The sequence below is a fragment of the Ranitomeya imitator genome, chromosome 6 (genome assembly GCF_032444005.1).
Source record: "Ranitomeya imitator isolate aRanImi1 chromosome 6, aRanImi1.pri, whole genome shotgun sequence".
Classification (NCBI taxonomy): domain Eukaryota; kingdom Metazoa; phylum Chordata; class Amphibia; order Anura; family Dendrobatidae; genus Ranitomeya; species Ranitomeya imitator.
The window spans coordinates 483887617-483910407 of record NC_091287.1 but is presented as its reverse complement, the minus strand read 5'-3'; the positions used below and the strand labels follow the sequence as shown (position 1 = coordinate 483910407).

At 48.0% G+C, this 22791-nt stretch overlaps 1 protein-coding gene across 1 annotated transcript in view; it reads right to left on the bottom strand.

Annotated features, from left to right (window-relative positions):
- SLC26A7 (solute carrier family 26 member 7) overlaps positions 1 to 22791 on the bottom strand; it is a 102515-nt gene that overhangs the window by 18471 nt on the left and 61253 nt on the right. Inside the window, exons 12-13 of the mRNA XM_069728980.1 lie at positions 2721 to 2787; positions 1560 to 1673 (exon numbers count right to left, since the gene is read on the bottom strand). Coding sequence (XP_069585081.1) covers positions 1560 to 1673; positions 2721 to 2787 — 181 coding nt within the window. The remainder of the gene's footprint in view (positions 1 to 1559; positions 1674 to 2720; positions 2788 to 22791) is intronic.

Genomic DNA, 22791 nt, shown 5'->3' with positions numbered 1-22791 from the left:
TCGGTAAGGTCCTCACAACTGTTGTAGGTGTTCTAGATGTTATGTCTTTCTCTCTGTCCTCCAGATGGATAGGAACAACCCGTATGACTGGTGGCTTGAGGCTTTTTACAGGAGCTCTTAGATACCCCGGCCTCCCATCGTTGCCACCGTGCCTCCTGGGTAAAGGTCGGGCAACTAATTTGGAATTAGCTGTCCTGCCGGTCTCTGGAGCCAGGCTTGGAGACGATGACTCCCTCGGTGTTCCGGCTACCAGATCCTGCGCCTCAGAAAGGAGGCAGCCTTTTACAGGGCAGAACTCCTTCTGGTTTCCTCTCCTTTTGCTATGACTTTGCTTCTCACTCTCTGCAACACAATTCTCCTTCAATGTCTCTTTCTTAGGATGCTGCCGCACGTCGTGCCGACGCAGCTCCATGGCCTTCTGTCTAGGCCTCTGACAGGATCCCACCCCTGTCAGGACCCACTACCTGAGTGGAGCTCAGATAGCAGCTCACTGGGTGAAGCCCAGCTCGCTTCTGCCTAACTTCCTATCCAGACCACCAGTTTTACCTAATTGTGAAGAGTGCCCTACTAAATAGGAGCATAGCTCCCCCTGGTGGACTGGAGTGTGAAGTGTGGTGTGTGGTTTGTGATACCTGGTAAAGAGATCTCCTTTATTGCCTCCAGACATAACATCACTCCCCCTAGTGGAAGAAGACATTACTGCAACGACCAAGACCCTGGGGCGCTGCACCAACACCCAGGCAACGGAGGCGGCACAGGAGGTGAGTATAGTATTATTTTATCAGGGACACACATTTAGTTTAAGAAGGAGTTGTCCTAGTAATGGACAAGCCCTGAGTAACTGCTGTTTTAATAATTTTTCATAATTGAATAGTACACCTGAACATAAGAAACGTGATAATATATCTTATATGAAAAATCTGTTTCTTTCTCCAGAACTGACCTTTCACTCTGTAAACTTTGTATTCAGTGATAAATTATGTCTTCAGTGAATACAGATTTTCCCATTACTGTCGTTTCAGCACCAATTGTTGTCTCTTAACTCCGTAATGTGAAAATCTGTATTCACAGAACACTGACTATATCACTGTATACAGAGATTGTGGAGCATGTGTAAGAAGACAATTGTCTTGATGGACATGGATGACGTCATCCACCTAACTCTGCAATTAACTCTGGGTGGATGATATAGGAGACATCACCCATGTCCTACGAGTCAGGAGGGCTGATGATTGCACAGAGAGAGAAGGCGCCAAGCACAGACCTGCATCACACCAGCTGCGCCAATTAGCATACAGCGCAGGAGAATTATAAAGGGTATTTTCATGGACCTGCAGTGGAGCGGGAGATTTATACAAAGACTGCTGGACGGATATGTAAAACTTCTTAAAGGTGGTGCTTTTAGTTTATATGAGGAAAGCCTGGTGACAGGTTCCCTTTAAGTTATGTCCTACTGGAGATACATGAAGAATGGAGCTCAGAAACCCTGGTCTAGTAGGTAAAGGGGCCTCCACCTATGACCTACATCAATGGTTTACTTATAAAGACAATTCCCTCACCGCGCAGGAGCCTCTTCTTGTTACACATTTACCGATCATCTCTAGGATGTTCGTGTGGAACCTCCTGGCGTTGAGAAAGAACAGTGGTGACCCAATAGAGATAATTTTCAATCCCTGTAGGAATGATAGAAAAAGGAAGTTTAGTATTTCAAATACAGCAGTTCCTATAATGAGTTACATCTCTTGGATATGCCAATATGTTGGAAGTCTGACTGTAGGTACCAATGAGGTGCCCTAAAATGCAAAGCTAAAATGCATGGGCTAATGCAAGTATAACACTTTTTGGGTATTTGTGGTCTTTGTCCATGCCCATCATTTTAAAACCCCTTATTCTCATACAAAATAGAGTCTTAGCAGTTGGACCCTAGGGATCTAGGGACTATTGTTTATGCCTCTAAAAGCCTCATAGAAGCTGTGGATTTGAAAAAAATAATTTTCCATATGTTAGTGATTACCTTTAGTTAATAAAATTTCACCAATTTCTCAGTCTGGAATCTTTGTTTCTTTATTAGCTCCTTTATCAGATGAGGTTTTCATTAGCTTAAAAATCAGCACAACTTCTATCTTGCATGTATTTACTATTCATGTACTTTCCTCCTTATCCACAGCCTGTTTTCTCTGCCCTCCCTGAGACTGCAAATACTTTCCTTTCCACTGCAGATCTGTGTACATCTCCTCCCGCACCCTGCTACTATCTCTAGCATTAAAGAAGTGATGTGGACAGGGTTGTCAACGTGACTTTTTATTTTATCCGGACAGGTTAATAAAAAATCACAGACTGACAATATTTTTTATGGACGCATTGGAAAACCATAAAAAATTATTATGATTACATGTGATACATGTCTATAGCCCATAATTCTGATATGAAAACATCAGCTGCATTCACTGTAAAATTATGATAATTGCAGTCAAAATAATCTGTAGAAATTTCTTCAGCTTCAAAAAATATGGACACCTTACTTTTTTTTTTTTTTTACAGTGACAGCAAGAAGGTGACAAATCTTTACGGACTGTCCTGGAGGTTCTGGACAATCCAAAATTGTACAAACATTTTTACTATAGACAATTAGAATGTTGCTTAATTTTGAAAATAAAATCTGTGCAAAGGTGTAGACAACTTTTAAATATGGATTTGAGTGTGAGTTGTGAATTCCTTACTGGGTACTTATCTTCAGTTATTGCGGAATATTCTTCATGCATGTATACGATATGTAGTATCTTTGATCTGTTAAGGTAAGGAAATTTGTATTAATTCACAGACTATTTATCCTGTAATGTACAAGCAAACAAACAGATTCTATTGTGCATTTAAATATGTGAAGACTATTTTAATAAATTAGTTTATATGAGGAACTTTTATCTAGAGATACATGTAGTTCCATGATAACTCTGCACCTGGAAAAGAAACAGGAAAGATATATATCTTGGTACCGTGTTAGCCAGTAGATAGAAAATTTTTTAGAATTGAGAGTCCTCAGTGGTTGATACCTTTTAATGGCTAACTGAAAAGATGGTAATAAATTGCAAGCTATCGAGACTACACAGGTCTCTTCATCTCGTCTTTGCCTGATAAAGAGACCTGTGTAGTCTCGAAAGCTTGCAGTTTATTACCATCTTTTCAGTTAGCCATTAAAAGGTATCAACCACTGAGGACTCTCAATTCTAAATATTTTTCCTGGAAAAGAAAGACATGATGATGATGTTTGCATCTTTTAGTAGTGCAGCCTCAGGTTTTTACCCTGTAAGTTCATGCTATCACGAGCCAGGAATTTCCCCTTGATGAAGCAGCTACACGAAACGCGCGTCAGGGCAGCATGCAGTATAGATCTATTCCCTGACATTATAGGTAAGCTCAATTATTGGCATTAATCTGTGCATCTCTTCATGGCACGTACACATACATCGGTTTCTATTAACATTTACTGTATGCATTATATGACCTATACAAGTTATAGCACTTGCTTTTTACATCATCAAAACTTTTTTGATGCAAGTATGGGTCTCTGAGAATATCATGTGTATTATGGATCTGGATCGCCCCCAGGGCAAGGGCAATGGGGTACTCGGTACCGGGTCCCTCGCTTCGGGGAATGGGATGTCACGGTGGCCTGACCCGGTCCGTGGGCCTTTGAGGGGTGTCCAATAAAAGGTGTACAGTAGTTTATAGGATAGTGTTCGTGACGCCACCTGTGGTATTCGGTCAGGGTGACCAACGCTGCTAAGGGGTCCGCTGGGGTGATGGAATGGCAGCTAGATGGTATACCTTCCCACAGGTGAAGTATGTCCCCAGGGCTTCTCAAAGTGTAGATGATGGATGGTGCAAGGCGCAGTGAATAACGAGGACACAGGGTTGCAGTCTCTTTACCTTTTACTGAAGGTTCAGCATCCACAGTCCAGGGTAGGGACCACAGGGTAGGCAGAGTCCAGAAGGTCTGAAGGCAAATCCAGAGTCTCCTTATCCAGGAGGAATTCAATAGCCTTCCCCTTGCGCACAGTAACGTAGTAGGTCCCTACTTGCATAAGCTACCATAAGGTCCTCACTTTTGTTACTTCTCTCTTTGTCCCCCAGATGGTACGGATAGGACAAAACCCGTATGACTGATGGCCTGAGGCTTGTTTATATGGACACTAGAGACTCCCCGACCCCCACAAGTTGCCACTGTGTCTTCTTAGGTATAAAGGTCGGACAGCAAACTTGGATTCAACTGCCCTGCCAGTCTCTGAAGTAACGGCATAGAGCTCTTTACTCCCTCGGTATTCTGGCCACCGGATCTGCGCTTCAGATGGAGGCAGCCTGCTTCTAGCTGGTCTCCCACTGATGTTTCACTCCTGTTGCTATGACTTCTTTTCTCACTCACTGCAACACAATTCCTTTCTTAGGATGCTGCCGCATGGGTTGCAGGTGCAGCTCCGTGTCCTTCTTTCCTTTCTCCTGAGACTTCAGTCTGGATCTGACCAGGGATCACCCCAGCCAGCTCGACCGGGAGACCAGCCAGGAACTCTCCTCTCCTCCTTCTGATACTGACTAACTTCCTAACCAACCCTCCAGTTTTACCCTATGTGAGGAGTGGCCTAATAGATAGAAGAACCCTTAGCTCCCCCTGGTGGACTGGCGTGTGAAGTTTGTGTGTGGCTGTGATACCTGGACAGAAGTTCTCCTTCATTGCCTTTAGACGTAACATCACTCCCCCTGGTGGAAGAACAACATTACTGCAACGAACCAGGACTCTGGGGTGCTGCAGATCTCTATAGACTCTATAGGTATTTGTCTTTTTCATTACTGCATGCTGTTCCTGATGTTGCTATGCTTTCCCTACAGTAGAATGTAAAGGTTTGGGCACCCCTGGTCAAAATTACTGTTATTGTGAACAGTTAAGCATGTTGAAAATGAAATGATCTCTAAAAGGCCTAAAGTTAAAGATGACACATTTCCTTTGTATTTTAGAGAAAAAAATTATATACCGTATATACTCGAGTATAAGCCGAGATTTTCAGCCCATTTTTTGGGGCTGAAAGTCCCCCTCTCAGCTTATACTCAAGTTATACCCATGGGTCGTCAGGGGAGGGGGAGCGGGGGCTGTCTAATTATACTCACCTGCTCCTGGCACGGTCCCTGCAGGTCCCTGCTTCCCCGGAGGCCCAGCTTCTTCCTGTACTGAGCGGTCACATGGTACCGCTCATTACAGTAATGAATATGCGGCTCCACCTCCCATAGGGAGTAACGGTGACTGCTCAGTACAGGAAGAAGCTGCGGCGCTGGGGGAAGCAGGTGAGTATAATGGGGAGGGGAGTGCTGCGCAATATTCACCTGCCCCCGTACCGGTGCCGCTCCATCTTCAGCGTCTTCTGCAGTGATGCTTAGGTCAGAGGGCGCGATGACGTGGTTATTGTGCGCCCTCTGCCTGAATGTCAGTGCAGAAGACGCTGAAGATGGAGCGGCGCCGGAACGAAGTCAGGTGAATATTGAAAGTGCCGGGGCCTGAGCGACGGAGAGGTGAGTATGTGATTTTTTTTTATCGCAGCAACAGCAAATGGGGCAAGTGTCTGTATGAAGCATCTTATGGGGACATAATCAGCATTTGTGCAGCATTATATGGGGCAAGTGTCTGTATGGAGCATCTTATGGGGCCATAATCAAGGTTTGTGCAGCATTATATGGGGCAAATATCTTTATGGAGCATCTTATGGGGCCATAATTAACATTTGTGCAGCATTGTATGGGGCAAATGTCTATATGGAGTATCTTATGGGTCCATAACGTTTGTGCAGCACTATATGGGGCAAATATCTTTATGGAGCATCTTATGGGGCCATAATTAACATTTGTGCAGCATTGTATGGGGCAAATGTCTATATGGAGTATCTTATGGGTCCATAACGTTTGTGCAGCACTATATGGGGCAAATATCTTTATGGATCATCTTATGGGGCCATAATCAACATTTGTGCAGCATTTTATTGGGCAAATGTGTCTATGGAGCATCTTATGGGGCCATTATTAACCTTTATGCAGGATTATATGGGGCATATTTTAATATGGAGCATCTTATGGGGCCATCATAAACCTTATGGAGCATTATATGGGGCTCCTGATTCAATATGGATATTCAAAAACACTTAACCTACTGATGTCTCAATTAATTTTACTTTTATTGGTATCTATTTTTATTTTTGACATTTACCGGTAGCTGCTGCATTTCCCACCCTAGGCTTATACTCGAGTCATTAGGTTTTCCCAGTTTTTTGTGGCAAAATTAGGGGGGTCGGCTTATACTCGGGTCGGCTTATACTCGAGTATATACGGTATTTTCATCTTTTACATTTTAAAAATTAGAAAAAGGAAAATGGGCCAATGCAAACATTTTGGCACCCTTGGCCTGTTAGGGCTTGTTCACCATCATTGTTAGGAAAGGCCAGGTGTTGCAAAGTTCCCAGCTTCATAAAAACCCAGCCTCCTCTAACCTTGTGACAAAAATCAGTAGCGATGGGTTCTTCTAAGCAGCTGCCTAGCACTCTGAAAATGAAAATGGTGGAGACCCACAAAGCCGGAGAAAGTTATAAGAAGATAGCAGAGCGTTTTCAAGTTGACCTATCCTCAAATCAAAATACAATTAAGAAATGGAAGTAAACAGGAACCCTGGAGGTCAAGATAAAATCTGAGAGACCAAGCAAAATTTTAGTGAAAACTGCTTGTAGGATTGCTAGAGAGGCAATTCAGAACCCCCGCTAGACTACAAAAGACTTTTAGAAAGATTTAGCAGACTCTGGAGTTGTGGTACATTGTTCTACTGTTCAGAGACAACTGCACAAATATAGCCTTCATGGAAGACTCATCAGAAGTAAAACTCTCCTGTTTCTATGGATCGCCCCCACGTAAGGGCAATGGGGTACTCGGTACCGGGTCCTTCCGTTCCCTCAGCGAGGATGTCACAGTGGCCCGACCCGAACCGTGGCCCTATGAGGGGCGCCCAATAAAAGGCAGAGTTCATAGATAATGGTAGTGTTCGTGACGCCACCTGTGGTATTCGGTCAGAGTGACCGACGCTGCTCAGGGGTCTGCTGGGGTGATGTTATGGCAGCTAGATGGTGTACCTTCCCACAGGTGAAGTATTTCCCCAGGGCTTCCCAGAAATGTAGATGATGATGGTGGATGATGTAAGGCGCGGCGAATAACGAGGACACAATGGGTGCAGTCTCTTTACCTTTACTGAAGGCTTCAGCATCCACAGTCCAGAGTGCCGGATGACAGGGTAGGCAGAGTCCGGCCGGTCTGATGGCAAATCCAGAGTCCCCTTATTCAGGTGGAAATCAGTTGCCTTCCCCTTGCGCACAGTAACGTAGTAGGTCCCTACTTGCATAAGCTACCATAAGGTCCTCACTGTTGTTACTTCTCTCTCTCTGTCCCCCAGATGGATAGGACAAACCCGTATGACGGTGATGGCTTGAGGCTATTTTATAGGGACCCTAGAGACGCCCCTCCTCCACAATTGCCACCGTGTCTGCTTAAGTGTTTAGGTCGGACAGCCAACTTGGAATTGACTGCCCTGCCAGTCTCTGAAGTAAAGCTTAGAGTCTATTACTCCCTCGGTGTTCTGGCCACCGGCCCGCGCTCCAGAAGGAGGCAGCCTGCTTCTAGCTGGTCTCCCACTGATGTTTCACTCCTGTTGCTATGACTTCTTTTCTCACTCACTACATCACATTTCCTTCCGTGTCCTTTCTTAGGATGCTGCCGCATGGGTTGCAGGCGCAGCTTCGTGTCCTTCTTTCTCTCCTCCTCAGACTTCAGTCTGGATCTGACCAGGGATCACCCCAGCCAGCTCCACCTGGAGACCTTTCCTCATCGGTCCCCAGCCAGGAACTCTCCTCTCCTCCGACTGACTAACTTCCTAACCAACCCACCAGCTTTACCCTATGTGAGGAGTGGCCTAGTAGATAGAACCCTTAGCTCCCCCTGGTGGACTGGAGTGTGAAGTGTGTGTGTGGCTGTGATACCTGGTAAGGTGAATTCCTTTGGTGCCATCAGACGTAACATCACTCACCCCTGGTGGAAGAATGACATTACTGCAACGACCAGGACTCTGGGGTGCTGCACACCCCCCCGTTAAATCCAGCACTCCGGGGCTGGGAAAAGAACACAACAATTACAGGTTAGCAAAAGACATGCAAAATTTTTGAAATGCTTTGAAACAAATTAATTTAACAGTGCTTCCCCTTTATGGGAGGTGAGAACACCTGAACGTTACAAACAAATACATATTTACATTGTGTGTATTACCTTTTAAGGCAAAATAGAAACGAGACAATTACTATCTTACTATGGAACGTAATTACCCATACAGGTATTCTATCTGCTAAGTGCAATTACCCTCTAAGGGTATACTATCATTAACCCTTAAAGTGCAAATCAACATTTTCCTCATCTTTCTTCTTCATATGCAGGACTATCTGTCTAGCTCTACGGGCCTACTGCATCTTTCTTCCTAAGACCTCAATTTTATTTAAAGTACATCATGTAAATTATTTCCTATTCTGAACACTATAAAACATTCTATACTAACTAGCTTCTTAAGGTGACATTATTACCCTTTAGCAAGGTGCAACAAGTAAACATTCCCTTTAAGAGGGAAACTCAAGTCTTCTCTGAGGTAGTGCAAACAATCAACAAGTCACTTATAAACTTTAAGACAAGAGAAACTTTCACATCATCATCAGAAACAGTTTCTTCGCAAAGTCTTCTTTCTTGTAAAACCAGTAGAGAGCACCTTTAAGAAGGCGCAAACTATGTACAACGGAAAGTTTGTGAACCATTCATCGTCCATGATTCCAATGTTCTTTAGAAACAATGATAAAACTTGCGCAAAACTTGAAACAATAGGGATCCCGGGTAAATAAAGGGATCCCTTTAAATGTTAACCCTGAACAGGTATTGAAGCAGCAAAAGAGAATGTTTTTTTAAACTATGTACAGTTTTTCAGGGCTCCGAGGTTTATTGATGCCACTGCATCCAGGGCTCGGTACAAGATCTAGTAACCTTTGGCCTTGGACGATCTATGTATATGTCCTCGTCTATGTCGACCCCATGAATAAGTTGTTCAGACACAGTTAGGTCAGGGGCTGCCATCGCGGTCTGGGTGCGCAGACCAGTCACCGCATCACCTTGTGCTGCCACGTCCTGCGTGGCTGCGTGGGTGGTCAAGTCAGTCTGCCAGGCACTGGGTGACAACATTAAACGGGCACTCTTACTCACTTCCCATGCACACCAACCGCCATCTTTCCAGTAGCGGGTGTACGTGACTAAGTCCCCCTTTTGCGCCTCATAGACAGTACAGTCTGTCCCCACGGGAGATGATCTTTCTTGGTCGGTGGCAGGGGCCCCGATTGGTGGCTCTATCTCCTGTATATACCCCGTTCCAGTCTGGTGGGGAGAGACCACCACTACCCCCCATCGCACCGGAAGCGCAGGTGTCAGGTCAGATGCGGGGCGACGAGCAACCTCTGGAGTCGGCCTGGTCTCTGGGGTGCTGGCACTCTCCATACCTGCACTGGATATGGTCCCTTCGGCACCGATCCGCTCCGTCATCCGGGATGCTGGAACCGTTGACTGCCAGGCCGTCAGCCCCACCTGGGTGTTCTCCCGGTGCAGGGTAGGTCCCTCTTCCCTCGGTGCCATAAAGCTGTCGTGTCATGGCAGTCGATGCAGCTGCTCTACCCATAGCTGTAGGAAATCGATTTCCTCTAGCGGCGGCATGTCCGAGTAGTCCTCCTCTGATGACTTGAGGCTGCAAGGAATCAGGTCGCTCTCTCCCAGTTCCCCGCCGGTAGCCATCTCTGCTCCGGGACCTTCGCTCGCTCTCACATGCTGCTCCTCCATTTTCTGGTGTCTGAGCTCCTGCATTCCTGAGCTTGTCATCCTGCAGCCATAGTCAGAGGGGCGGTCGCTACTTTTGGCGCCACTTTCGCGGTCTCCTCCCATGGCACGCCCTCCTTCTTCTCCAGCGCTCCTCGTGGTGCGGTAATGGCGGCCGTTTGGGCGGGAATTTTGGCGGTAACTAGCAATACACAGTCTTTAAGCAATTCACAGTTCTTAGGCGCACATGACCCGATTTTTCAGGCTTAAGTCCATCCTGTTCGTGACGCCAAAAAGTTGGATCACCCCCACGTAAGGGCAATGGGGTACTCGGTACCGGGTCCTTCAGTTCCCTCGCGAGGATGTCACAGTGGCCCGACCCGAACCGTGGCCTATGAGGGGCGCCCAATAAAAGGCAGAGTTCGTAGATAACAGTAATGTTTGTGACGCCACCTGTGGTATTCGGTCAGAGTGACCGACGCTGCTCAGGGGTCCGCTGGGGTGATGTTATGGCATCTAGATGGTATACCTTCCCACAGGTGAAGTATTTTCCCAGGGCTTCCCAGTGTAGATGATGATGGTGGATGATGTAAGGCGCGGCGAATAACGAGGACACAATGGGTGCAGTCTCTTCACCTTTACTGAAGGCTTCAGCATCCACAGTCCAGAGTGCCGGATGACAGGGTAGGCAGGGTCCGGCCGGTCTGATGGCAATTCCAGAGTCCCCTTATCCAAGTGGAAATCAGTTGCCTTCCCCTTGCGCACAGTAACGTAGTAGGTCCCTACTTGCATAAGCTACCATAAGGTCCTCATTGTTGTTACTTCTCTCTCTCTGTCCCCCAGATGGATAGGACAAACCCGTATGACGGTGATGGCCTGAGGCTATTTTATAGGGACCCTAGAGATGCCACTCCTCCACAATTGCCACCGTGTCTGCTTAGGTGTTTAGGTCGGACAGCCAACTTGGAATTGACTGCCCTGCCGGTCTCTGAAGTAAAGCTTAGAGTCTATTACTCCCTCGGTGTTCCGGCCACCGGCCTGCGCTCCAGAAGGAGGCAGCCTGCTTCTAGCTGGTCTTCCACTGATGTTTCACTCCTGTTGCTATGACTTCTTTTCTCACTCACTACAGCACATTTCCTTCCGTGTCCTTTCTTAGGATGCTGCCGCATGGGTTGCAGGCGCAGCTCTGTGTCCTTCTTTCTCTCCTCCTCAGGCTTCAGTCTGGATCTGACCAGGGATCACCCCAGCCAGCTCGACCTGGAGACCTTTCCTCGTCGGTCCCCAGCCAGGAACTCTCCTCTCCTCCGACTGACTAACTTCCTAACCAACCCACCAGTTTTACCCTATGTGAGGAGTGGCCTAGTAGATAGAACCCTTAGCTCCCCCTGGTGGACTGGAGTGTGCAGTGTGTGTGTGTGGCTGTGATACCTGGTAAGGTGAACTCCTTTGGTGCCATCAGACGCAACATCACTCCCCCCTGGTGGAAGAACGACATTACTGCAACGACCATGACTCTGGGGCGCGGCATCTACACCATAAAATTCAGCGTCAGAAGTATGCAAAAGAACATCTAAACAAGCCTTGTGAATTTTGGAAACAAGTCTTGTTGACCGGTGATGTAAAAATAGAACTCTATGGCCACAAAGATCAAAAGGCATGTGTGGAGAAAAAGGGCACAGAATTTCAAAAGAACATCTCGCCAAACATTAAGCATGGGGGTGGATCAGTTATGCTTTGGGATTGTGTTGCAGCCAGTGGCACAGGGAACATTTCACAGGTACAGGGAAGAATGGATTCAATGAAATTTCAACAAATTCTTGATGCAAGCATAACACCATCCAGGGCCGTATTTGCCACTAGGCACTCGAGGGCACGTGCCTAGGGCGGCGACATTGCGGGGGGGCGGCACCTGGGCAAGGATTTTTTTTTTTTTTTTTAAGTCACAAACGCGACCGACGCAAAACCCCGCCCCCCCGCCTGCCTCCCCGCGCCCCTCCCCGCCTCCGCATATGAAGAGAGATGATACTCACCTCCTGCTCCAGCCTCCAGCGATGCCTGTTCTCACCGTCTGTAGCGCGTCCTGAGTGAGCGGTCACATGGTACCGGTCATTAAGGTCATGAATATGCGCATATTCATGACCTTATTGAGCAGTATCACATGACCGCTCACTCAGTCAGGAAGAAGCCGCTGCGGCGGGACAGAGCGCCAGAGGGATGTCGGCGGCTGTGGCGCGCGCAGTGTGTGGGACAGGCAGCTGAGCTGAGTGACAGGTGAGTATGAGGACGGACGGGGGCGATGTTCTGCAGGGAGGGGGGGGGATGAAGCTCTGCAGGGAGGGAGGGAGGGGGGGCGATGAAGCTCTGCAGGGAGGGGCGATGAAGCACTGCAGGGAGGGGCGATGAAGCTCTGCAGGGAGGGAGGGGGGGCGATGATGAAGCTCTGCAGGGAGGGAGGGGGGGCGATGATGAAGCTCTGCAGGGAGGGAGGGGGGGGGCGATGATGAAGCTCTGCAGGGAGGGAGGGGGGGCGATGATGAAGCTCTGCAGGGAGGGAGGGGGGGCGATGATGAAGCTCTGCAGGGAGGGAGGGGGGGGCGATGATGAAGCTCTGCAGGGAGGGAGGGGGGGGCGATGATGAAGCTCTGCAGGGAGGGAGGGGGGGCGATGATGAAGCTCTGCAGGGAGGGAGGGGGGGCGATGATGAAGCTCTGCAGGGAGGGAGGGGGGGCGATGATGAAGCTCTGCAAGGAGGGAGGGGGGGCGATGATGAAGCTCTGCAGGGAGGGAGGGGGGCGATGATGAAGCTCTGCAGGGAGGGAGGGGGGGGCGATGATGAAGCTCTGCAGGGAGGGAGGGGGGGCGATGATGAAGCTCTGCAGGGAGGGAGGGGGGGCGATGATGAAGCTCTGCAGGGAGGGAGGGAGGGGGGGCGATGATGAAGCTCTGCAGGGAGGGAGGGAGGGGGGGCGATGATGAAGCTCTGCAGGGAGGGAGGGAGGGGGGGCGATGATGAAGCTCTGCAGGGAGGGAGGGGGGGGCGATGATGAAGCTCTGCAGGGAGGGAGGGGGGGCGATGATGAAGCTCTGCAGGGAGGGAGGGGGGGCGATGATGAAGCTCTGCAGGGAGGGAGGGGGGGCGATGATGAAGCTCTGCAGGGAGGGAGGGGGGGCGATGATGAAGCTCTGCAGGGAGGGAGGGGGGGCGATGATGAAGATCTGCAGGGAGGGAGGGGGGGCGATGATGAAGCTCTGCAGGGAGGGAGGGGGGCGATGATGAAGCTCTGCAGGGAGGGAGGGGGGGCGATGATGAAGCTCTGCAGGGAGGGAGGGGGTTGCGATGATGAAGCTCTGCAGGGAGGGAGGGGGGGCGATGATGAAGCTCTGCAGGGAGGGAGGGGGGCGATGATGAAGCTCTGCAGGGAGGGAGGGGGGGCGATGATGAAGCTCTGCAGGGAGGGAGGGGGGGCGATGATGAAGCTCTGCAGGGAGGGAGGGGGAGCGATGAAGCTCTGCAGGGAGGGAGGGGGGGCGATGAAGCTCTGCAGGGAGGGAGGGGGGGCGATGAAGCTCTGCAGGGAGGGAGGGAGGGGGGGCGATGAAGCTCTGCAGGGAGGGAGGGGGGGCGATGAAGCTCTGCAGGGAGGGAGGGAGGGGGGGCGATGTTCTGCAGCTGTCACGGTCCTGTAGAGTTATCGGACATGTTTGTCTTCTCTGTTGGGCGCAGATGGAGCAGATAACGGCAGACGACCCCCATCCTCCGCGGAGTCCCGTCCACACTGGGAGATCCCGCGTCCGCAGTCGCTTGTGCCGGTGTCACCCGCGCGGATCAGCGCCGTCCTCCCGCGGAAATATCCGGTGATCAGACAGCGAGGCTTCTACTCTGATATTCTGACCTATAGCGCCGCTCCTCTGGTGAAAGTGAGTGCAGGCGTCACATGACCGGCAGCCGCGTGTTATACTGCACGTGTCCACGGCTACAGAGCGCTCTGTCCCCGCCGTTCTCCGGTGTCTCCTTGTGCTGCAGCTTCAGCCGCCATTTCCATTATATTGCAGGATGTCAGCGCCGGACCGAGCCTTCAACCGAATCTCCTGAGACAAGTGGACGAGGAGCGCAACACCCCGAAAGGTGAGCGGAGGATACTTGTAACAACCACAGGAAGGTAGACCCCGGCAACCAGATCCAACAGTCACAATAGGAGATGTCACAGCTCACCTCCTCCTCCTCCTTAAAGGGAACCTGTCACCGCCAAAATCGCGGGTGAGGTAGGCACATCGGCATCAGGGGCTTATCTACAGCATTCTGGAATGCTGTAGATAAGCCCCTGATGTATCCTAAAACATGAGAAAAAGACGTTATATTATACTCACCCAGGGGCGGTCCCGCTGTTGGTCCGGGTCTGGCGCCTCCCATCTTCATCAGATGATGTCCTCTTCTGGTCTTCACGCCGCAGCTCCGGCGCAGGCGTACTTTGCCTGCCCTGTTGAGGGCAGAGTAAAGTACTGCATTGCGCAGGTGCCGGGAAAGGTCAGAGAGGCCCGGCGCCTGCACAATGCTGTACTTTGCTCTGCCCTCAACAGGGCAGGCAAAGTACGCCTGCGCCGGAGCTGCGGTGTGAAGACCAGAAGAGGACGTCATCTGATGAAGATGGGAGGCGCCGGACCCGGACCAACAGCGGGAACGCCCCTGGGTGAGTATAATATAACGTCTTTTTCTCATCTTTTAGGTTACATCGGGGGCTTCTCTACAGCATTCCAGAATGCTGTAGATAAGCCCCTGATGCCGGTGGGCTTACCTCACCCGCGATTTTGGGGGTGACAGGTTCCCTTTAACACCCTCCCATAGAAGTGAATGGTCCCCACAATACAGTCTGATGTTACTTACATATTACAGTGTCACCCGGGCTCAGTACATGGGGTGTCTCGCCCGTCACTCGGGCTCAGTACATGTGGTGTCTCGCCCGTCACTCGGGCTCAGTACAGTCATGGTCAAAAGTATTGACACCCCTGCAATTCTGTCAGATAATACTCAGTTTCTTCCTGAAAATGATTGCAAACACAAATTCTTTGGTATTATTATCTTCATTTAATTTGTCTTAAATGAAGAAACACAAAAGAGAATGAAGCAAAAAGCAAAACATTGATCATTTCACACAAAACTCCAAAATTGGGCCAGACAAAAGTATTGGCACCCTCAGCCTAATACTTGGTTGCACAACCTTTAGCCAAAATAACTGCGACCAACCGCTTCCGGTAACCATCAATGAGTTGCTTCCAATGCTCTGCTGGAATTTTAGACCATTCTTCTTTGGCAAACTGCTCCAGGTCCCTGATATTTGAAGGGTGCCTTCTCCAAACTGCCATTTTTAGATCTCTCCGCAGGTGTCCTATGGGATTCAGGTCTGGACTCATTGCTGGCCACCTTAGAAGTCTCCAGTGCTTCCTCTCAAACCATTTTCTAGTGCTTTTTGAAGTGTGTTTTGGGTCATTGTCCTGCTGGAAGACCCATGACCTTTGAGGGAGACCCAGCTTTCTCACACTGGGCCCTACATTCTGCTGCAAAATTTGTTGGTAGTCTTCAGACTTCATAATGCCATGCACACGGTCAAGCAGTCCAGTGCCAGAGGCAGCAAAGCAACACCAAAACATCAGGGAACCTCCGTCATGTTTGACTGTAGGGACCGTGTTATTCTCTTTGAATACCTCTTTTTTTTCTCCTGTAAACTCTATGTTGATGCCTTTGCCCAAAAAGCTCTACTTTTGTCTCATCTGACCAGAGAACATTCTTCCAAAACGTTTTAGGCTTTTTTAGGTAAGTTTTGGCAAACTGCAGCCTGGCTTTTTTATGTCTCGGGGTAAGAAGTGGGGTCTTCCTGGGTCTCCTACCATACAGTCCCTTTTCATTCAGACGCCGACTGATAGTACGGGTTGACACTGTTGTACCCTTGGACTGCAGGGCAGCTATAACTTGTTTGGATGTTAGTCGAGGTTCTTTATCCAACATCCGCACAATCTTGCGTTGAAATCTCTTGTCAATTTTTCTTTTCCATCCACATCTAGGAAGGTTAGCCACAGTGCCATGGGCTTTAAACTTCTTGATGACACTGCGTATGGTAGACACAGGAACATTCAGGTCTTTGGAGATGGACTTGTAGCCTTGAGATTGCTCATGCTTCCTCACAATTTGGTTTCTCAAGTCCTCAGACAGTTCTTTGGTCTTCTTTCTTTTCTCCATTCTCAATGTGGTACACACAAGGACACAGGACAGACGTGGCCATTATACAGTATGGAGCACTGTGTGGCCATTATACAGTATGGAACATCATGTAGGGCCATTATACAGTATGTGGAGCACTGCATAGCCATTGTACAGTATGAAGCATTGCGTGGCCATATTTTTTTTTTGTTTTAATGTATATGAAACAGTGTGATTAGCAGTGCTAAATGGGTGTGGTTGGGACTTGGATATGGGTGTGATTAGTTGTGAAATGGGTGTGGTCAGAGGCGTGGCCTAAAATTTGCCGCGGCGCACTACGTGCGCCGCAACCTTTAGACCTTTTTCCCTTCAAAAGTTGGGAGGTATGGCACCGCATTTCCCAGATCACATCAAGTACCGCAAATCCCATAAGGAATGAATGAAACCAAATGCAGTGTTGCCAGTAAGTGATCCGTTACGTGGCAGATGCAGAAAAACTGCCTGATCTGCTGCAAACGGCAACTTTCACATCAGTGATTCTTCCCAAAGTCACTGCCGATAGTGTCATACTCACCAGAGGGGGAGGCAGCGCTAAAAGTGCCTAGGGCAGCAGAAACTCTAAATACGGCCCTGACACCATCTGTAAAAAAGCTGAAGTTGAAAAGAAGATGGCTTCTACAAATGGATAATGATCATAAACACAAGTCAAAATCCACAAAAGGTGCAAGCTGAAGGTTTTAAAATGGCGCTCACAGTCCAATGATCTGGACATCAGAGAAAATCTGTGGCTGGACCTCAACATAGCAGTGCATGCAAGACGACCCAGGAATCTCACAAAACTGGAGGAATTTTCCAAAGGAAGAATGGATGAAAATCCCTCAGGCAAGAATTGAAAGACTGTTGTCTGGCTACAAAAAGTGTTTACAAGCTGTGATACTTACAAAAGGGGGTGCTACTAGGTACCCAACATTTTGCATAGGCCCATTTTCCTTTTTTAATTTTTAAAATGTAAAAGATGAAAATATATTTCTTTTTTTGTTTGCCTCAAATACAAAGAAAATGTATCATCTTTAACTTTAGGCCTTTTAGAGATCACTTAATCTTAAACTTAAGCAATTCTGATCAGGGGAGCCCAAACTTTTACATGCCACTGTATACTGTATACTGTATTAGATTATGATGTCTCTCCACTTTCATGTTCGTCCTTTTTAGACCTCAATATTTTGCATGATAGGTACAGTATTTTTAACTTGTCTTAATAAATGTATATATTTGAATTATTTTAAGGTTTTGTGACTACTCCAGTCATGGTGGTTTTTACAAGTTTCCAGTAATCTATAGGAATACTCCACCCCAGTAATCTGCTTATTAAAATGAAGGGGGGGCACCTAAATTGATTATGTTACCAACCTGGTTGCATAGTTTGTGCTCTATGAATATTTTGATAGTGACAATTCAGTTTTTTCAGCAGGAAAATCTGCAGCAAATACTGGAGTATTGGCAGGAAAAACGCTGCTTTTGTTGCATTTTATTTCCATTCAGCTGAATGGGTAAAAAACACCCTAAAAACACTGAAATAATTGAATATGTTGCAGGTTTGAAATTGTTTCAAAACAGCAAGGAAAAAAAAGCAGCATGAGATTTCAGAGATCTCCTTCACTTTGCTGGAACAGTAAAACGCTGCATTGTTTGTGGCAAAAAAGCACACACAAGAAACGCAACACAAACTCAATGTGTGAACACACCTATATATGGATCGCCCCCAGGCGCAGGGCAATGGGGTACTCGGTACCGGGTCCTTCGGTCCCTTCTGTCTGGGGATGTCACAGTGGCCCGACCCGGTCCGTGGCCCTGCTAAGGGGCGCCCAATTAAAGGTGATGTAAGTTTGTCAAGTGTTCGTGACGCCACCTGTGGTATTTGGTCAGGGTGACCGACGCTGCTTAAGGGTCCACTGGGGTGATGTTATGGCAGCTAGATGGAATACCTTCCCACAGGTGAAGTGTTTCCCCAGGGCTTCCCAGTAGTGTAGATGTTGATGGTGGGTGATGCGAGACGCGGTGAATAACGAGGACACAGTGGGTGCAGTCTCTTTACCTTTACTGGAGGCATCAGCATCCACAGTCCGGGGTACCGGGTTACAGGGTCGGCAGAGTCCGGCCGGTCTGATGGCAATTCCAGAGTCCCCTGAGCCAGGTGGAAATCAGTAGCCTTCCCTTTGCGCACAGTAACGTAGTAGGTCCCTACTTGCATTAGCTCCTAATAGGGTCCTCACTCTTGTTACTCTTCTCCTGTCCCCCAGATGGATAGGACAAAACCCGTCTGATGACTTGAGGCTGCAAGGAATCAGGTCGCTCTCTCCCAGGTCCCCGCCGGTAGCCATCTCTGCTCCGGGACCTTCGCTCGCTCTCACATGCTGCTCCTCCATTTTCTGGTGTCTGAGCTCCTGCATTCCTGAGCTTGTCATCCTGCAGCCATAGTCAGAGGGGGCGGTCGCTACTTTTGGCGCCACTTTCGCGGTCTCCTCCCATGGCACGCCCTCCTTCTTCTCCAGCGCTCCTCGTGGTGCGGTAATGGCGGCCGTTTGGGCGGGAATTTTGGCGGTAACTAGCAATACACAGTCTTTAAGCAATTCACAGTTCTTAGGCACACATGACCCGATTTTTCAGGCTTAAGTCCATCCTGTTCGTGACGCCAAAAAGTTAGATCACCCCCACGTAAGGGCAATGGGGTACTCGGTACCGGGTCCTTCAGTTCCCTCGCGAGGATGTCACAGTGGCCCGACCCGAACCGTGGCCTATGAGGGGCGCCCAATAAAAGGCAGAATTCGTAGATAACAGTAATGTTTGTGACGTCACCACGTATGACGGTGGTGGCCTGAGGCTATTTTATAGGGACCCTAGCGTCGCCCCTCCTCCGCGTTGCCACCTTGTCTGCTTAGGCTCTTAGGTCGGACAGCCAGCTTGGAACCGACTACCCTGCCGGTCTCTGAAGTAAAGCATAGAGTCTATTACTCCCTCGGTGCTCCGGCTACCGGATCTGCACTCAGTGGGAGGCAGCCTGCTTCTAGCTGGTCTCCCACTGATTTGTTACTCCTGTTGCTACGACTTTGTTTCTCACTCACTACGACACGTTTCCCTTCTTGTCCTTTCCTAGGAGGCTGCCGCAATCAGGTGCAGGCGCAGCTCCTTGTGCCTTCTGTCCTCGTCCTCAGACCATAGTCTGGATCTGACTGGGCCTTGCTCCAGCCAGCTCGGCCTAGGGACCATTCTCGTTAGTCTCCAGCCAGGAACTCCTTTCTCCTCGTTCTGCTCCACTTCCTAACCAACCCAACAGTTTACCCTAATGTGAAGAGTGGCCTAGTAGATAGAACCCTTAGCTCAACCTGGTGGACTGGAGTGTAAAATGTGTGTGTGGCTGTGATACCTGGCAGGGTTTAACTCCTTCGGTGCCATCAGACGTAACATCACTCCCCCTGGTGGGAGAGCAACATCACTGCAATGACCAGGACTCTGGGGCGCTGCATATACAGCCAGCAAGCCCCTGTCTCTACCGTGGTGGATTAAGTAAGCTGATGTTTAACCACTTAAATGCCGCTGTCATTCAAGTGGTGCAATCAGAATGATGCAATAAGGGGGTGCCGAAGGGATGACATGGCAACCGGGAGAGTTCATTTTTGTATTCCTATAAAGCCCGGACTATGCTCTCAATGTCACAAGAGATCATAAACTTCTCCATATTCTGCCATGCTAATGTGTTGTATTATATACTACAAATAATCCATCGTAGGTTTAAGTATCCCAGGGAGACTAAAAGACATGTAAAAAAAATACGATATATAACAAACATGAAAATCAAGAGTTTGAGTCATCCCCTTTTTTCCAATTAAAATTAAGCAAATAATTTGGTATTGATAAGTCTGCATAAATCCAATATAACAAACTATAAAATTATTTAACCCATAAAGTAAACTGTGAGGAAAACAAATCAGTGACAGAATTACAGTTTTTCAACTGCCGCGCCTCCCTAAATAATGCTGTAAAAGGGCTCATTCCCACTTCCGATGAAATTGGACGAATGCAATCCAATTAAAAAAGACGGCAATTCAACAGCCGTGTACAGTAAAATCACAGCATGACCCGACAGGATAGAAAAGATAGATTACACACAGTATATACACATAGAAAAGATAGATATAAAGTTGTAAATGACATATACAATTAGTATATTTTATACCATATCACTATGGGGTTAGTAATGGGGGTGTCTTATAGACACCTCTCCATTACTAACATCTTGGCTTGATGTTACCTGCCAATACAAAGGTGACATCAACCCCCACAACTATCACCCCACTTGCCACCACATGAAGGCAAGTGGAAAGAGCAAGGCTAAGTGCCAGAATTATAGATGCACCTTTTCTAGGGCGGCTGAGAACTGATGTTTTTAGACTGGGGGTCCAAAAACAATGGCCCCTTCCTAGCCTATTAATATCAGCCTGCAGCTGTCTGCCTAGCCTTTGCTGGTTATTAATTATAGGGGGTCCCTACATCATTTTTGAGGGGTCCCCCATTTTAATAGCCAGTAAAGGCTGAGAATACAGTTGTGAGCTTATATAAAAAGCCTGTGAAGCCCCATGGGTATTACCCCTTTCCCAGGCTATAAACTTCTGAACCCAGCCATCGGCGTTCCCTCTGCTGGTTAAGAAAATTACGTGGGAGTCCACGCCATTTTTTTTCAGAAAAATAATCTTTTAACAATTAAATACATGTACAGTAAGCTGCACACACACTCTACTACTTGAATGTCACTGACATCTATATATCTACCTATTCTATTTGTATTTACTGTATGTAATCTATCTATTCTATCCTGTCGGGTCCCACTGTGATTTTATTGTAAGCGGCTGCTGAATTGCTTGCTTTTCATCTATATCTATCTATCTATCTATCTATCTATCTATCTATCTATTATACATATCCATCTGTCTTTTTGTGTTTTGAAGAATATTTCCTTTGAAAATTATGTATAAATGACAGAGAATTTATCTATTTAAAAACTCATGTTGATATCACATTGCAATCGGATAGCAATCGCACTGCATTCAAATGTAAATCAGATGCTAGGTGTGAAAAATCGGATTGTAATTGCATGAAAAATGTATGACACTTGCATGATATTCGTCCGACTTTGCAGGATCAAAATTGGACCGATTTTAAAATCGCTAGTGTGTCTTCGGCCAAAGCATGATACGCACCCTCAAATGATAGCAAAGAAACTTCAACTTGAAACACAAAGACCAAGCTCTCTTAACTTTCTAATTCTTCCATTAGTGGAGCTGATTGAGTCTCAGAAAATAGCGATATAAAAAGAAATTTTATTTTACAGTCAAAAATTTTGTGGGGAAACACTAAAATATAGTAGAAAACCTAAACCAGTAATTGTAGTTGTGGCGCCCTAGGGTCCTGGTCATCACAGTGGTATTGCTTTCCTCCCGGGGAGAGTGATGCTACGTTTGGAGGCAATGAAGGATAACTGCATCCAGGTATCACAAACATGCAACACATTCATACTCCAGGCCACCAGGGGGAGCTTTTGATCCTATTTGCTAGGTGACTCCCCATATATATAACTGGTAATCTGTAGGGAAAGTTAGTTCCAGACATCCATCTGAGGAGGACAGAGGGTCCACGGAGCTGTGCATGCCCTCAGAGCTGCAACTCCCAGAAAGAGACATTTTGAAAGCAGAATTGTATTGCAGCGAGCGTGAAGGAAAACAAGGCACAGGAGAGGATACCAGAAGGGGACCAACCAGCAGCAGGCTGCCTCCTTCTGAGGCGCAGAACACCGGTAGGCGGAACACCGAGGTAGTAAGGACCTCTATGCCTTACTTCAGAGACCGGCAGGAAAGCTAATTGCACGTTACCTGTCCGCACCTACACCCAGGAGGCACGGTGGCACCCCTCAGAGGCCGGGGCATGCTAGAGTCCCTATTAACAGCCTCAAGCCACCAGTCATAGGGGTTTTTGTCCTATCTGACCATGGGGGACAGAGAGAGAGACACCACATCTGTGAGGCCCTTATTTGAAGCTTATGCAGTAAGGGACTACACCACTACAGTGCAAGGGAAGGCTATTGATTTCCACCTGGACAAGAGGACTCTGGACTTGCCTCCAAACTGGCCGGACTCTACCTGCCCTGTGGTCTGGTGCCCTGGACTGTGGATGCTGAAGTCTTCAGTAAAGGTAAAGAGACTGCAACCTTGTGTCCTTGTTCTTCACTGTGCCATTCACCATTCACCATCTACACACTGGGCTTGCCCTGGGGATATACTTCAGCTGTGGGAAGGCTAGTGCCATAACATCACCTCAGCGGACCCCTTAAAGCAGCGTCGGTCACCCTGACCAAATGCCACAAGTGGCATCACAAACACAAACTTTATCTCTTTAAAGACCTTTCCCTTTTATACGGACGTCCCAGGGCCACGGACCGGGTCAGCCACCATGACATCCCCGCAGGTCCCGGTACTGAGTAACCCCTTGCCCTGACGGGGCGCTCCATAGTGATCTGGACAATCATACTACTAGGTCATTTTTACTGCACATGGAAAGCTGGGGGGAGGAAACAATGGTGCCATTGCATTTTTTTTGCTATTTTACCACATTTGGAATTTATTTCACATTTTTCAGTA